The sequence below is a fragment of the Ochlerotatus camptorhynchus genome, unplaced genomic scaffold, assembly GCF_037179485.1.
Source record: "Ochlerotatus camptorhynchus isolate MF236.1 unplaced genomic scaffold, CSIRO-AGI_Acam_v1.1 ptg000434l, whole genome shotgun sequence".
Taxonomy (NCBI): domain Eukaryota; kingdom Metazoa; phylum Arthropoda; class Insecta; order Diptera; family Culicidae; genus Ochlerotatus; species Ochlerotatus camptorhynchus.
This window is the reverse complement of record NW_027040920.1, coordinates 6627877-6646005: the sequence shown is the minus strand read 5'-3', so window position 1 is coordinate 6646005 and position 18129 is coordinate 6627877. Positions and strand designations below refer to the sequence as shown.

At 39.4% G+C, this 18129-nt stretch overlaps 1 protein-coding gene across 1 annotated transcript in view; it reads right to left on the bottom strand.

The window, feature by feature from the left end:
• LOC135711698 (Krueppel homolog 1-like) overlaps positions 1 to 11489 on the bottom strand; it is a 52116-nt gene extending 40627 nt beyond the window's left edge. The window contains exon 1 of the mRNA XM_065234650.1: positions 10627 to 11489. Coding sequence (XP_065090722.1) covers positions 10627 to 11080 — 454 coding nt within the window. The 5' untranslated portion in view covers positions 11081 to 11489. The remainder of the gene's footprint in view (positions 1 to 10626) is intronic.
• Positions 11490 to 18129: the final 6640 nt, after the last annotated feature.

The following is an 18129-nucleotide window of genomic DNA, read 5'->3' as shown; positions in this document are numbered from 1 at the left end:
GAAAATGTCGAGATTTTGAGACTAGACCAGTTTTTCACACTCTTGAACTTGTGCGGATTTCAGACACCGAAAAATTTAAAATATCAAATACATATGATGCCAAGATGTGAGTTAAAAAAATCATCACTTGGACAAAATTTTACAGGGTGTCGACTCAAAGTCGAAAATAAAATTCCCTGACTTTCCCTGACTTTCCAGTCGGTTTTCAGAAAAATTCCAGTCCACAAAACTTCGTTATTTTAACCTAAGAAGCTACAACGTGATGTGCTTTATTATACCGTAGCTTAAATTAAGGTTAGTTTAAAATGAGCAGCAGGGTAAGCTTTCGAAAATATCAAGAATAGCATACTCATGGCACTTACAACAGAACTTGATACTAATACAATTTTTACAGACCATATGACCGACTACCTACGAAGGATGTGAATAGACCTAGGGCTATAAATACATATTATAATATAATAATGAATAACTACTGCTCACAACTAGGCTCCCTATTCATTACTAAGTAAGGGGTACCACAAAAGATCAAATAATGGACGCAGTGGTTCAACTCCCCCCAACAAAAAAAGTAATAATAGGAATATTTAATCAATGTCACCAAGCTCTCAATTTGTGTTCATAATTTCACAGCCAAATAAAAATCAACCCGTAGACGATCCTTTCTCTTTACATATAAATTATTGTAAAATAACAGAGCAGTGATTATTCTTGCTTTTGCAACCGAACCTGAGGATGCACTGCTCATGCATTAGTCAGTTTCGTACTTTCTGGAACTCCATATGACAACCGCAGACATGGTAAAATAATTTAAGTTTAATTATCATTAACATTTTATTCTCTCAGTGAGTTCACATTACAACGAGAAATTGCAAGTTTAATATGTGTTTATTTTCGGATTACGTTTAAAAATATTTATCATTTGAGCAGAACAATTTTCTCCTGCAAACGACGATCCTTGTCTACTTGGAAAGCGAATGCGATTTTTCGAACTCACTGAATAAGTTCATTCAAAATTTGTAAGTTTTCGAACCCGCTTGCATGAGTAACACCATCATAGATCTGACGTCGCGCTACGACTGAAGGCCCAAACGCAATGTGGGCGGAAGCGGAACGGAAACGCTGTCACAAATGACATCAAGATGCCTAACCGCACTCGATTTGATTCTAACTAGTTTTCAATCCGACAAATAGGCTTACTCAGATCGGGCTTTTCCGCTACCACTGCCGTTCCGCTGTCATTGCGCTTGGGCCTTGACTCTTCCCTCATGTTTTTAAAGATATTCTGCATTTACCGAAAAACCTCTCTCTGCATTGGCGTTGCCATGCGATAAGCAGCAAATCATTTTCACAACCAACAATAGTTCTGATTACGCCGACCAATAACCTGTGCCAAAAAACGTCCAGTCGTTCCGTTTTTGCGATCATATTGATCAAATGTGCATTTACCTGTGCAATATTGTTATTATTATTTATTATTGGTCGGATACCACGTTGAATTGACGAATCATGGCGACAAGAGAGCTGTTAGCTGCATGATTGGTATTGTGCGCTTCCTCGTGTAGCAAAGCTCTCGGATGGAGTGTACGGACAGGTGCATATACATTAATCTTAGCCAGTAACTCCGGCACATCATATTCAGCAAGCAAAACTTTGGCAACGAAGACAGCCTGCGATGCGTTTCTCCGCTCACCAAGAATATCCAAGCCCAGCAAACGACAGCGATCAGCATACGGTGGTAGATTAAGCGGGTCGCTCCAAGGAAGATGGCGCAATGCGTATCTGACGAATCTACGTTGGACTCGAAGCTGTACAATCCATACTGCCTGGTAGGGACTCCAGACAACACACGCAAACTTAAGCAATGAGCGCACCAACGAGCAGTAAAGAGCTTTAAAACACAAAGAATCCCATAAAATTGCGCACACACGAAACATAAAAGATCTCCAGAAGCTTTTGTAATTCTAAGTAATCAGCTCCAGAAGCTTTTGTAATTCTAAGTAATCAGCATTGCGAACAGCAATGTAAATTTTCAGGTCATCAGCAAAAAACAATTTACCTCCGCTAGGCAGGATAAACGTTGCATCGTTCACAAATAGAGAGAAGAGCAGTGGTCCCAGTATGCTTCCCTGTGGAACTCCGGAACTGTTCGAGAAGCAGTAAGATGAGTAGTTTCCGATGCAGGCAGTAACTTGCCGTTGTACGAGGTACGATCTCAGCCAACTGCAGAAGAGAGCAGAACATCCAATTTTGTCCAGTTTTGCTAGTAGAATGACGTGCACAACTTTATCAAACGCAGCTTTAAGATCTGAGTAGATGGCATCCACTTGGAGTTTCTTAGATACATTTTCCATGCAGAGAGACGTAAAGCTGACGAGATTCGTTTCGACGGAGCGGCCAGGAAAGAAGCCATGTTGGCAGGTGCTAATGTAGTTTTTGCAGGAACCAAACAATCTCTCATTGACCAGCGAGTCGAACACTTTCGATTCGACCCCGAGCGAGGTAATCCCACGGTAGTTTTCCACATTGCATTAAAAAGCAGGGTCATCATTGCATCATTGTGGCTAAGATATCACAGCATTTTTTCAGCACAGCAGATTGCATAACGCTCGGTCCGGGTGAAAAAGAAGATTTAGTTTTCCTTATCGCAGAGAGAACCATTTCAACATCCACAGTAAAAACATCCATGTTTACGACATCGGTTGGCACATCGCGGACTGCTAGATTGATTTCAACTTGCGATGGTGAGTCGTTCGAGAAAACGCTCGAGAAGTGCCTTGCAAAAAGCCTGCATTTATCCTCAGTTGTCAATGCTACGTCGTTGCCCAGAAACACCTTCGACGGGAGACCAGTTTCCTTTCTTTTAGTATTTACGAACGACCAGAATCATTGCTTCGCAGATTGCGTTCAGTGCGAATTACATACCGCTGGTAGAGAAGCTTGTTGTTGCGGCGATAGTTGTTACTGGCAATTGAAAAATTCTGTTTGGTCAAGAAGCAGAAATACAGTCGCGCAGAAAGCAATTATAGCGATCGACAGCTATGTCGATCTCCAGGTCATTCAACACGTTCCAGTCTATCCGGACAAGGAACGTCGCAGCAAACGTAAATCAGTCTTCCGGAAGTTGAGACGATAGACAATCGAAGTTTCATCAAAGTAAAGTTGAGATCTATTTGCGATAGAAATATCCAAAGCAGGATGGAAATTGTCAAGAGGAACGATGACATCAGGCGCCTCAGTAACGGTACAGTCAAGAAGTGAATTTTCACTAACAAACACCAAGTCTAGGAAATGAGACTGAAAGTTGGGAACTAGATTTATCTGCCTCAATCCATGAAAACCAGTACCGTCCACAAGCAAGCGGCTGGCCGGAGTAGTAACAGATGCTATTGGATCTGGATATGCAAATCCCTGACCTGAGTGCGACCAGATAAGCCAAGGTTGATTGAAATCACCGAGCATAAGAATCATGTCCAAATAATAGTCCAAATGTAAAGCCATAGAAGAAACAAATTCTACAGGATCCATATGAAGTTGCATTATACTACAGTCGAGACGTCGTTCAGGGGGAATGTACACCGTTCAGATGGTCAATATTAATGAACCTTTCCATAACGCCTCTAACCGTTTGAGACATCGCGTTGCACAAAAAAGGCACCATAGGGTTGTCCATCTGAAATTCGCATTGAAATGGCTCAACTTCGACAGCAACTGATTTAAAGAAAGCTAGCTTAATACCACGTTCAGACTACAGAGTTATAACATATTATAACGGTTGTCAAATAATTGCAACACAGAAACCACCATCAAGATAGTGCTATAACATGTTATAAATCTGTAGTCTGAACGTACTGTTAGCCATCAGCAGCGAGACATTCAAACAGTTTTTAACATCTTGGTAGGAAGCTGACGTTGGTTCAATTTTGTCTTTCTGGACGCCTTGAATAAATTTTCGTATTTGCGGAGTAATTTTGATTGCCCTCTGAACAGCAGCACTATTTTCCAACCATCGGTGACCGCAAAACTTTAGCGGGAATATGGTAGATCCAGAATACATCGTGATAAACGCTCGTCTTGCTGGTACATCTTTGAAGATATTGTAGATACCACGCAAATATTTGACAACATCCCAACTGATACTGTGAACACTATCCTTGAATGTATTATGCAAAATATACAGCCCACAGCTTCCCAGATCTATCAGCTTCTCGCCACCTTTTTGTACCTCTAGCTTCAATTTACATTGGGCCCATTCATGGACACTTGAAGCAACTTGTTCGAAGAGATACCGGCAAGGGCGTCCATAAACGCAGCGAGTAGATCTGATGCCCGGGATCTTCCCAAAAACTTTCACGTCATGCACTGATAAAATTTCAAAGATTGTTTTATGTGTCCCACACATGATTTTTTGCAATGTGATCAACATTATTTTTTTCCCTGACCTACATTAAAATTCCCTGACATTCCCTGACTTTCCAGATCATAAATAGAATTCCCTGACATTCCCTGACTTTCCAGGTTTTTCCAGGTAGTCGACACCCTGTTTTAATATATTCTAGAGATAATTTCCAAGGAATTCTGACAAGAATTTTCAGGTAACTTTGAGAAGTATTTCAAGACAATTGTAAGGATAAATAAAGGTAAATTCCATGGTTATCTGAAGAAACCATTACGGCGAATTCCAGGGAAATCTAGAGTGGAAAAGCATTCAAGGATGACTCGGGAGAATGTTCCAATATAATTTAGAGAAGAATTCTGAGGGAATCGAATCCTCAGATAGATCCAAAGAAATTCTAAGAAATTCTTTAAAGGAAATTTCAGAAGAATTTCAAGAGAAACTATTCTGTGGAATTTTGATATGAATTTCAAGGTAATTTTGGTAATATTTAGTTAACTTTAATGGAATTCTGAGGTAAGGAATGGAGAACTTTTCTAGATTCTGTGACATGAAAAGTTCTCAATGTTCTTAAGCTTACAAAGTTATTCAAACTGTCGGAAATAGGACAAAAACAAACTTTAGAGATTTCGAAGTTAACCAAAACTCAAGTGGGAGAGGCTTACAATTTTGTTTTTCTAACTTTAATAATTTATCATTTATAATTTATTAAACTCTGGAACATTGTTAATTTGTTTAGTTCTTAGAATTGTACATGTGTACTAGCGCCACGTGATGAGACAATTCTGAACTACTGTCAACCTACCAAAAACTTTGAATAAAGGGTGTCCCACATCAAATTGCATCACGGAAAAAAACGCTGTATAAAATGACCTAGTTGACCGATCCTTTTCAAACTTTCAGACAATAAAATATAACCCATTAGTAAGCTTTTGGCATATTTATTTCATTCAACTTCAATACCATAGCCGTACGCTCGCACCTTCCGCTTAACCCCACTCATTAGGTTCTGTACAACATCTGGCTGCAGCTTCTTCGGAAACCCACTTTTCTTCATGTCTTCCTCAGATTTAACCTCATTGGGATGTTTCCGAAGTGCCTGCTTCATAATCACCCAGTATTTTTCGATGGGCCTTAGTTCCGGTGCGTTGAGGGGTTCATGTCCTTGGGTACGAAAGTAACCCCGTTGGCTTCGTACCACTCCAGGACAAAATTTGAATAGTGGCACGAAGGTAGATCCGACCAGAAGAGCGTAGGGCCCTCGTGGTGCTTCAACAGAGGAAGCAGACGCTTCTGTAGACACTCCTTGTGGTAGATCTCTCCGTTTACAGTCTCGGTAGTCACGAACGGCGCACTGCGTTTGCCACATGAGCAGATCGCTTGCCAAATCATCTATTTCTTGGCAAACTTTGAAAGTTTCTGCTTTCTTACTTCCTCCGGAACATCAAGCTTGTGCTGGGTGGTGAAGATTAGTAGACCCGGAAGCTTCGAGGCTTCGTCAGCATCTGAGTGTACAGTTTTCGGGCCCGTGACTTTCCCACCGTATTTTGCCGTTCGTCACGATTTGGAGCCTTCTGCCTTTTGTACGTATGCAGTACCTCCCGGTCCTTGGCTCTCTGAACGAAAGACTTGGACAGACTCAACTTTTTGGCCACATCCCTGACCGAAGCATTGGGATTCCGCTTGAACGCTTTCACGACACGGTTGTGATCCTGATCAATAATAGAACATCCATTCTGACCGCATTTCTCCTTCCGTTTGATGCTAAGAGTTTCGTAGTAACGTTTAATCACACGACTCACCGTTGACTGCACGATTCCGAGCTGTTTTCCGATGTCCCGATGAGAGAGTTGAGAATGTTGCAGGTGCTTGCGCAAAATCAATTCGCGACGTTGCTTTTCGGGTGACGCAATTTTTTCCAACTTTCGAAAAACTGACAGCGATAAAAATACAGTGTAAACAATGCACTATAAACTACTTCTATCCAAATTTTCAAGAGAAAATACCCAATCGGTAATTTTCTACAGCGTTTTTTCCGTGATGCAATTTGATGTGGGACACCCTTTAAGTCTGCCGAAGACAGTAACTTTCTAGCTGGTCAAGATGTCGAGCTATTGTATATGCTAGAATTGCACGTGTATGCTAGCACCGTGTAGTGAGAAAAATCTGAACTACTATTACGTGGTTTCCATTTTCGTTTGCTCTATTTTCCACATTTTTTGCAAGTTTTTTGAGGAATACCCGTTGGTTTTAGATCGATTGGCAGCTCGGCAGCAAAATGGCAATGGAAAATTCACACTGTTGTACAAAGTACAACGCGCGAGTACTCGAAAGGTGGAGTAGTTTCTAGTATTATATCTATGGAAGTCACTTCCTCTTTCAATTCGTTCTCAAAAATATCGAGGCAGCAAACCGTTAACTACTTTAAAAATGAACACCATTGTCAAATATACAATTCTTTGCTTCACCGACAACCATTGTAAGGCGTCTAGCATCAAAGTTGAGGAAGTGAATCCATTACATCTCAAAATCAAACGCATTATTTTATTCTGCAAGCGCGATTATCTGGATATTTGTGTTGCATTGGTCAAAAACTAAAATAGAAGGGCAAACGTCTAGATGAGGAGAGATGATGGATTTGTCTAGCTTTATTTTACTAGCAATAGTTAAATCGTTTTTCAATCGACATAGAATTCCACACTTCTTGGATATTTTCTGTATGACATTGTCAATGTGAAAGTTGACCTTAAGTTTATCATCAATAATCACGCCAAGATATTTATTCTCCCGAACGCGATCAATAATTTCATCATCAATTACAACAGAGACGTTATCATTTACTCGGTTCGGCTAAATTACCATAAATTTAGTTTTACTTGCATTCAACTGCTTACACTTCAACCATCTACTTAGAGATCGCAAATCTACATTCAAGTGTGAGACGGCAACTTCTAAATCCTTAGCTGCAATGAATAACACAGTAACATCTGCAAAAAGATTAATGCCGCAAAATCGTAAAACACGTCGCATCTCGTTTATATACATAATAAATAAAAGAGGCTCTAATACACTTCCCTGGGGCACTCCAAGGTTATTCCCCACGGGACTGGAAACAGAATCATTAAAAACAGTCCGTTGAGTCTTGTCACACAAATAGCTTTCAAACCATTTATAAGCAGTACTCAAAATTCCAAAGCGCTAGATTGTACTTCACAATAAGGGCATAGACATTGTTTCAAAAGTGTGTTTCAGATCCAAACAATAGCAACAGTCGTATCTTTACGCTCCAAGCTGTCTTTCCACTTCGCTAACACCAAATTCAACGCAGTTTCACAAGAATGACCTTTTCGATATCCTGATTGTTGTGGTATCAACAAAAAAAAAGTTATTCAAATACTTCAACAGCTTAACAACAAGTTCTAAAATTTTCTTAAATGTGCGCAACATGTTGATGGGACGAAACTCTTCGGCTTTAATCGTTCCAGCAATTTTTTGAATAGGAACCACTTAGATTTCCTTGAAGATGTGGCCAATGACATGAAAGCAATATTGAATAACTCTAGCGATTTTCCTAATGAAAAGCAAATAACTCTAAGTTCATTTAATGTAATTGGGTGAAAAGCTTCAAATCTTTAACTACTATCAATTGGCTGCTTTATTTCGTAGGGTTTATCAATAGATTGAATAATCAGTGAAACACTGTTGACAAATTAATCATTACATTTAGATGCAATTAAATGTTCTGACTGTTCTAATGTGCCATTAAAAGTTATGGACCACGGTTTGCAATTACTAGGTTTTAATGAAGATTTCAAAATTTTCCACAACTCTTTGCTATTGTTTTGATGCTGATCAATCTTCCTCTGGAAATATTCAAAACGAGTTTTTTTTATCGACTGCGAATATTTATTACGCGCGAATGTGTACCTATTCCAATGATTATCACTATTTGACGTACAACACTTTTTGTACCATTTATCCCACTTACATTGAAGACGCAAAAGATCCAAATTGTACCAGCTGTTCGAGTTTTTCAAAGAAACAAACTTTTGCCCAACTAGGTGATTGGTACACGTTTTCAAAGCGTTAGTTAGAACAGCTGTAGATTCATCTAAATTACCAGCCGGGAATGGAAAATCCTACAATATTTTCTACAGCACTTCAATTTCACTAAGTCGTCGTTATTATTAATATTATCTAATGCATTAATCACTAAGGTCTCATGATTGGTTATTTTCAAATCAGTATCCGTTACTGAACAAATAAAATCAAAATTGGAATAAACGTGGTTATTTAATGTTTTACTGTGCCTGCAAATCCGCGCATATTCATCAACCATTTGTTTTAAAATTTAAAGCGAAAAAATCAACTAAACTCTTCACATGATTCGAATTATAGTTGTCACTCTTTAAATTTGTTAAACAACCTCTCAACGGAATCCCTTTATGAAGAGCTTTGAGTGTGTTGGTTTATTTCCTTTTAATTGTCACGCCAATTAATATTAAAATCACCAGCTAATAGGTATATTTAATTTACTAGAATCAAGGAATGTCTTGAGACAGTTCTCTAAAACTTCAACAAAACGCAGCTCACTAGAACTGGGAGAATGATACAAAATACCATAATTGCCCATCTTCATGCCACGCACAACTGAATTGCCCAAGAACCAGTTACCATCGATAACTTCGTTGATACGAAGGTCGAATTGAATTGATTCTTCTTCTGGAGTCCCCAGACTTTTTTAAAAGAGACGAACCAGCCTCAGGCTGAACGTCTCTCAAATAAAATAAAAATCTTGAAATATTGCACCATGTTCAAATATTTGGTAAGATTCATAAAAGCCTAATTTAGAGAGGTTCCGAAACACGTTCACAATAATGTATTTGAGATTTAAGAATAATCTACACTGGAGTCGCTTTTTACGCGGGTGATATGTCCCGCGTAAAAAAAAACCGCGTAAAAAAAAACCGCGTAAAAAAAAACCGCGTAAATTCCGAAATCCGCGTAAAAAAAACCGAGTAAAAAAAGACCGTGTAAGAAAAAAACGCGTAAAACGCGATATACCGCGTAAATTCTGAAATCCGCGTAAAAAAAAACCAAAATCCGCGTAAAAAAAAACCGCGTAAATTCTGGAATCCGCGTAAAAAAAAACCGCGTAAATTCCGAAATCCGCGTAAAAAAAAACCGCGTAAAAAAAACCGTGTAAAAAAAAACCGCGTAAAAAGCGACTCCAGTGTATTTGAGATTTCAGATTTTAAGATAAGTGCTTTGATGCTGAAATTTTCTTTAAATATTGTTTTAAAGAAATTTACATTGTTGTAAATTGTACTAGTTTTTTGGTGACATACTTCTCTCAAACTGTTTGATTTCGCTGGTGGCTCAACCAGATTCTAGTATATGATATGACTGACCATTTCAAAACTTAGGATGTTACAAATTCTACCATATCTGAGCTGTTCAACAAGTCGATAGTGTGCAGTGCAATTGGGTAGTTTTATATTCCTAAAGAGTCATTAGTGATTATCATTTGAGTACAAATTAATTAACAAATGAAGTAACTCTTCTTCGTGACTATTTCGTTTAAACTGCAACTTTGCTCCTGCCTTCAACTACTTATCCTGTACCATTGATTCGTATGTTGTGCGGCAAGCACAAAGAGGCTCAATGCTCAGGAAAGTCGGAAAAATGCCCCCGACAGGATCGGGAATCGAACCCACCCGGCTTTATTACGGTTATGATTTATACCTTCGTCGTCTTAAATGACTGAGCCAAGGTAGGTCCCAAAATGAAAACAATTCAATTAAATACATAAATCGATTCTTTCTGCAACAGGTCCCTGAGAAGATCGAAAGGCTCGCCCATAGACGATCCCAGAGCCAACAAAAAAATCCATCTTCTTACCCCTGCTCCTACCGGCCATCGAATGATGACCACCGAAAGAGGAAACACAAAGAAGGAACCAACGACGCAACAACCGCAGAGCATCATCAGTTTGAAACGAATGTAGAAAGAAGCCTAAAAGGAGGAGCAGGAGAAAAAGAGGCAAATAATTCCAAAAATTGGGGCCCTCTGGTTTTCACCGAAGCAGGTGTTGTTTAAAACCTGCGACGGCTGCTTCCAGTTCCAGCAGCGCAGCTTTTGTTCTCTGCCTGAGGAGCCTTCGTGCGGGAAGGTTTTTGAGCATTTAACCAGAAAAAAATGCATATAATGGAAAATTAGCATGGTCCTACCTGTGTGCGTCCGGAGATGAGCCTGGAGGGATTTTTCCCTCGGGAAAACGCGATTACAGTAGCGGCACTTAATGGCCGATGGAGATATCGAGCCCTCCACCATCAGAATGGTAAGGGCTTCCGATCTCGGCCGGCCCCGTTTGTTCTCGGACTTCTCCGCCGAGCTGCCACCACTGGAATGATGTTTCCAACTGTTACCATGGGTGGTAGGTGTTCCCGTTAGGGTTTTCGCCATGATTACATCCGGCGAGCTGCAGGTCGATGCCGGACTGGTTAGTGATTCGTGTGATGACGGTGGCCAACCGGAGTTCCACTGGTGATAAAGATGTTTACTATCACCGGGTGTTACGGTTGCCGCTGCCGTAAGCGAACCGAACATCGCTTGATTACTGGCTGACGGAGGACTGCCGATGTACGGTGAGGAAATGGTTTTAATTCGCTTCGGCGTATCCATTTTTCTACACTGGGTTATTTACTTTTTCGCGTTCAACGTAAACTACTTCCCTCAATATGAAGGACTGGGAAACAAAATTCCACTACACAAAAGAAAATCAATTTCCAATCGATTGAAAATCTCTTCACACCCGCAACGATAATTATTTCTCACTGAGCACAATTTCCGAGGGACTGCACAAAGCGCGACGACGGCGACACAAATTCGAACAAAAAGACGCTCTTGCTGCTGGCATCCATTTAATTTTTTTTAAACCACACACAACATTCGACTGAAGTTTTCGCTTCTTGGCTTCTTCGTCCGTCCGACCGCACACAACTGAACGCGCGTGATCGGCTTGCTTTCGGTGGAACAACACTCTGCTGCGCTGCGCAACACATTCAACAAAAACACACGTCCAAACTTGCGCAGATTCTCTTCTCGACTGTTGTGCAGAGATGCCAGAATTATTTCTATGCAATTCCGTAGACTTGTTCAAATCTACGGATTTCTACGGATTTTTTTAGTCGGAGGTGATATTTTTTTTAGTTTACGTTCAATGATAAATCGATGAAATAACTTTTGAAAAACTAAGGACAGCCCTTTGGGTTGTACGCAATGGTGACGTAGGACTACGTGGTCTTATATAATAAATGTTATTTGCAGGAATTTGTGTTTTGTGTTGGAATAGGAATTTGAGCGGGGTTCTCTCTGTTTATACTATAGTATGACTATGATTGCCCTGAAAAGAAGCCTTTGATATGAATTTTAGTTGGGACATGTTCAGAAACTTAACTCTTTTGGAAAATCTTGGTGGCCCTGAAAAGGGCCGATGGTAGTACAGGCATGAATACCATGATACTGTTGCACCTGTAGTTTTTGGCATACTTTCACTGATTGCTTCCCGGGGATCCTTGGTCAGCCATAGCAAGATGTGCGCGTGAGGACTTCCACGGTGCTGAAATTCAATCGTGTCAACCAGCATACTGGATCATCATTGACCAGGGTTGCTCTTTGTAGTGCAGTCAATTCCTGGATAGGATCTGTTAAGTCATTGCCATTGTGTCCTTCTGACAATCGATGTAGGAGATTCAAAAAATGGGGCCACTTTATCTCATTTGCGCTGAGTGTGAGGAACATCGTAGGCTTTCCCAATTGTCGCATCATGGTGAACAAATTTCTCTTCCTTTGTTGCCAATTCTGTACTGAAATCGGTATTGATGTGAGGAAGGATAGATTTCGCTCAATGCACTGCTCGATGAATAAGGCGGTCCTTAAGGTTGACACGTGTAAAGTTTGCGATCCCCGTGCACTTAAAAGTGAATTGCAAGCCTTCGGAAACTCTAAGGCGATGAACTTTCATTGTCATATACAACAAATGTTGTGGTTTGACCACACGCCTTTCACTGGATGTCATCATGAAATATGTCACCCGAACCCCTGACTTGAATTTCCGTACATGGCCGAGACATATGGCAGGCAAAGCTATCTCTTCACCGTGCTCGTCATAAATTAATGACAGAGGAACCTTGTTTTGCGCGGGAGCGATCTCCAGGCATTTGTCCTCATTCCAAAGGAGCGTTTCCTCGGTGCTCAAGCACCAATTCTGTCTCATTATCCACGGCAATGGTTTCCAGGTCAATTTGAGGATCCACTGCAGGGGTTTCAAGACCATCTATGGCAATCTGATCAATTGTGATCCTGTAGCGGTGGTACAGTGAGGTGCCATTTGATGAACACGTTGATGGCCTGATCATCATCGAGCTGACGGGGCGTCTCTCTTACACTACGCAAACGGTAGAACAACATTCGAGCAAATAGAAGATTATCAAAAAACTATCATATGACATATGATAGTCCTTTGATGAAATACTATCAAGATTTCTCTTGATATCTTTTGTCGAAAATTTCCTACAGGACAAATGAAGAGTAATTATGAGTTGTAATTCCTCAATTTGGTGTAAATTAAACCATTTCTGATCAAAATTTTTTATTACTATGACATCGTTGCTTGTTATTTTCAGAATTCACACAAGCACACCATCAGCAGCTCTTATTATGAGAAAAATTAAAATACATACATTCGTGATGCCCTTGGGCGACAGTGTCGTATGACAGATAATTGAGCAAGAAAACGGTTGACAAGTTGCAGAGGCGTATTCTACTTTATGCTTCTTTCCCTTCAGAATCAGATTATGCTCTAGATTGTAAAATTCGATACTGAAGGGAGACGTACACTGAAGAGAAAAATCCATAGAAACTGTACCGAATTCCGTAGATGTTGCCTACGGATCCGTATTTCCGCAAAAATTTGTAAAATCCGTAGATCTACGGAGATTTCCGTAGATCTGGCATCTCTGCTGTTGTGCTTTTTTGAATGAACACGAAGAAACCCGATCGAATACTTGCGTGTTTACTACTGTGGTTTACCTACACACTCGCATGCAGAATGAACATGTGTGCGTGAAATGTTTTGATCGCGCGCGAAAACAAACGTCGTTGTCAAAAGAAAAGTGGCTTGAAAAGGAAATTTAGTGAACGCGCTCCGGAACCCCGAGTACACTCAAAAATATTACTAACAAAGATAGATTAAAATTTAATCATTTTATTATTAAGCAATGTTTATACATTGATCCGATTAAAATTTCTTTAAAAACTATGTAGCTGATTGCATCTGAAACTGGACTGTCCCAAAAATGCAAAAAGTGTGATAAAAGTGCACGTTTCCGTCAAATCGTTTTGATGTGTTGGGAGCACTTATTGCTTGCATCATAAGGGATAAGTGCACCGAAGACACCAATACGATTAGACGTAAACTTGCAATTTAATCACACTTTTTAATAAGTGAAAACGCGCTTATAAGTTCAATTTGGTGTGAAACGCGCAATACTAATTCTGAATAAAGGCATGTAATTGGCGTTGACGGCACCGTCGAAAAATTTGCTCTTTTAGCAAATATAGACAGTTTCTTATGGGAATTTTCGGTGGAGTGAAAGGATAGTACAAAGTCCGCCATGTTTCACGCACAGTCTGACGTTTGCTTATGGATTTTCTCATAGGAGTAAAGAGCTACAGAGTCGCCGTCAACGCCAATTAGTTCCTAGTATACAAAGGAAAAAAAAAAACAAAACAAAATGCAGTTTGTTATGCATTCAAAAAAATAAATCAGTTCGACAGTGAGCATGCATAAGGGCCTATACGCGATGATCGATTCTCTTCGTCGATTTTCTCTTTTGTTTATAACTCGCTAGATTTAACGTTTCCCGGTGCGTTAGCTGTTGCTTTTGATAGCCAATACAACCTGTTACTACTCTGCATTGAAAAAATCGACAGTGAGCATGCATAAGGGCGAATACGCGATGATCGATTCTCTTCATCGATTTTTTCTTTGCATTGCTACAGCTAAGCGAAACAATTTCCTTTCCGGTAAGTTACTACTCAAATAGTATTATAAACATTTCTAGACTAAAAGACGAAATTGTATCCCTTATAGGTCTAATTCACCCTGAAAAATCAACTCGATCAAACTCTGGATCGCGGTCTCCGTCGAGAAGCAGCCGTTCTGATTCGGCTGATTCCGAAGTGGAAGAAAAAACGAAAGCAAGCCGCTATATCCAGTGATTCCGGATTGTATGCTGAGAAGGAGCACACGGTAATTGATTCCGACTATGATGAAGCTTCCAATAGAGAGTAGCTAGGTGTACGTGAAGCAGAATGACGTGGACATTGAGTACAGTCTGAAGCTGATTATAATCCAAAATCAGGTACGAAAGGGTTTGATGTGATTGACTCGGAGTTGACAAAGAAGTTCGACTTTTTATTACTGTTTTAGGTCGTTTGCTACACGGATAGAAATCTTCTTATACCGTTTGGCAAATTTCTATTGCTGATTATTCATAAAATGTATAAGCAGACGCCTTGCAAAAAGTTAATGGAGATCATGTGTCAAATGAAATGTATAAGCGGTCACCCATACCTTTTATGCATTCTTATAGGACCTATGTGGTTTGTCTTATGGAATGTATAAGGCTGATGTTTTGGCAAAAATGTATAAGTGAAACACATGAATAAAATAATTGATTTTCGTTTCGTGTATCGTCGGGTTTGGGAACACATGAGAGAGATATGTTGAATACGATTATGTGCGGGTGACAGAGAGAACCGTTGGGTGTACGTGGAGGAGGAACCAGTCCGATTACTTTCATGCAAAATCTACAAGATCATGACTAGATCTGAAGGACCGATTCAAACCTGTCCTGCACCAGATGTTACGTCTATTTGCAGCCTAATTGTGGGATTATTATCACTAATATTCGTACATTCCTTTCTCGGCTGCCGTGGTGTGATTATAATGCCATTGGGAAGCCTTATTATATTTAATTTAAATGCTTCACTAAAAACACAATTCCATTACTTCCAGATCTTTTGTTTACTTTATTCTAAAATTCCTCACTTGACATCAATGAAAAACGCATTCTGACGGATAATCAGGCTTTATGCATTCTAATTGTTCGGCACGGATGGCAGAGGAGTTAAAATAAGCTGTCCCGAGCTTTGTTTAATCACGCGAAGGTTTACTTACCACGCCGAACGGTTTGGATGGTACGCCGTTGCCCTGCCGGGGCTGCTGGAGCGAGTGCCGTTTTTCTCGATTCTATCAAAAAAATGTTCAAGGCCGTAGACCGTTACTCTACTAAATTAAGAGACTGTTACAATAGCGTGGTTCAGATTTTGATAGAAAGCAAAGGAGTGCCTTTAGCATCAGGTGTTTGGACTTTGATTGTAGACTGAGGACTGAACTTCTCACTAAATTAGAGATTCTGGTCTCATCAGTAATTTTAGTTTAAAACCTGATGAAGGTACTGGCTGGAAGGAATTCGGATCTTAACAGATCGACAGACGTTTTAAGACTAACGAAAACATTCGATTGATCAAGTACAAAATTTGCCTTATATAGGGGTTTGAGCCTAGAAAGATTTGTCTCCTGCTAAGATCTTCCTAACGTAATGTTGATTAGAACGAAAGAGACAGAAAATATTCCTAATCTAAACTTATCCATCGTTCTCCTTCAAGATCATGTGAGGCATTTCGGGACCAACTCAATCCTTCTAGAATAATCTCATATGTATGCATACGTCTAGGATGCACTTGACTCCTACGCAGCGCTTATACCTAAGCTAAACTGGTGCAAGTGTATAGTTTCCCTATGCTGAGTTTTATTGCTTTGTTTTATGCTGCGTGCATCCGTTGGGTAAATCCTATGGTGCAAACGAGAGCGTACCACTTATGCGTTCTCTTATTACATGGCATTGACCTGGAACTTTGTGTCATTTTCGATGCTCTTGTATTCATTGAACATGACTAAGCAGAAGGGATGATAAACAGAACAGCTGTTTATATTTGACTTTGAACTTTTACTTATTTGCATCGTCTTGGGTGATTCGAGAACGTTCTTCAATTATTGCTAATTTATCGCATTCAAAACACTATTAATACCGCAACTTTACACCATTCAATGAATAAATCATTTTTATACTAAGTTCGAAATTCTCTCTCTTTATACCGACCTATGCGTCGGTCAGGAGAGTTGCGATTTAGTGTAACTTTTAATCTATTTAGATTTGAAAATCTTTTGAGTGTAAGTTTTCATGCATGGTAAGAACGAAATACCCATTTATATGACACATTTGAAGCATATTTCTCGCATATTTCAAATAGACCAATGTAACATATCCACCATTTTGAGAAAATCGAAGTTGAAGTTCGACAGATTATTATTTTTACTGTTTAAAAACAATACATTTTGCAATACTATTTTAAGTAAATAATTACGTTTAAAATTCATTAGAAACGGTAAAATCACAGAATTTAACAACAAATCATTTTAATGAGTGTAATATTGTATCCACTTTTACAATCAATTACATCACCATGAATAACATTGATTGATACATATGATATTTGTTTGCTATGTACATATTAAAGTTATGGGCGGTGTTTGAAAGGTGATACATTATCACGATTAAAAGCTTGTTTCCAGCAAAATAAAAACCACGCAAAACAAACAAAACAAACAAAACAAATTCCTAAAAATAGACTGAGCTTCTGTCCTACGGATCATTTCTGCTAAATTCAATCAATACTGAACCCTTCGTAGAACCGGCAACACTGACTTGCATTTGTTTTGTTTTTATTCAACACAGCAGACCCGTTAACAGAACGAGGGAAAAGCAACTAGTGAATAAAATGCATGGACTAGGGATGATTCGGTTGTAAATCAATGCTTTTGAATGTGCAAGATAGAGGGTGCTAGTGTGCATACAAAATCCGAAATTTTTCGAAGAATATTCTTCTAAGAGTTATGTCTGTTTGTCTGTGATAATAACTTCACTGTTTGACGCTTAACTGATAAACTGACAGCTCACTTCCATACAAAGTGACACCGAGGGGTGCTAATAAGGTGAGTTTTGCAAATTTAATCGTTTTTATTTAAAATAGTTCCAGTGTACCAAAATTGATGAAATTTTGGGTTTGGTTCTATTTTTGATGCAGATTACGAATATGCATTTACCTCATTACCCTTAACGAACCCAATTGTGGAATGCACACAAAACAAATAGGTTGCTAAGTAACCTTGACATTGAATATTGAGCAACTCGAGTTACTCAGATTTACTCAAAATTCTAGGAAATTCTGGACGAAAACCTAAAAAAATATTCTCTTCGTCGACTTTCTCTTTGTATCTCCACGGCCATCTTAAGACATTCCCAGGTATTTTCAGCACACATATCGATAAAAGAAGCTTTCATCTATTAGGAACGGTTATGTGCTTATGTTATTAACGAAAGTGAAAGTCGACGAAGAGAAACGATTAATGTTACTTAGGACCTAATGCAATGTTCAGCTTGATATATAAAAAATCGCGATGGACTATACTTCGACTTTTTCGACCCAAACCCTTTTCCTCGACAGGAGTGCGTTCGCAACTGTCGAATGAAACGTCACATTTTTGTTTTTGTTTTCACTCGCGAAAACAACGACGGAGTTTCTCGTCCATTCCCGTCTTTTTT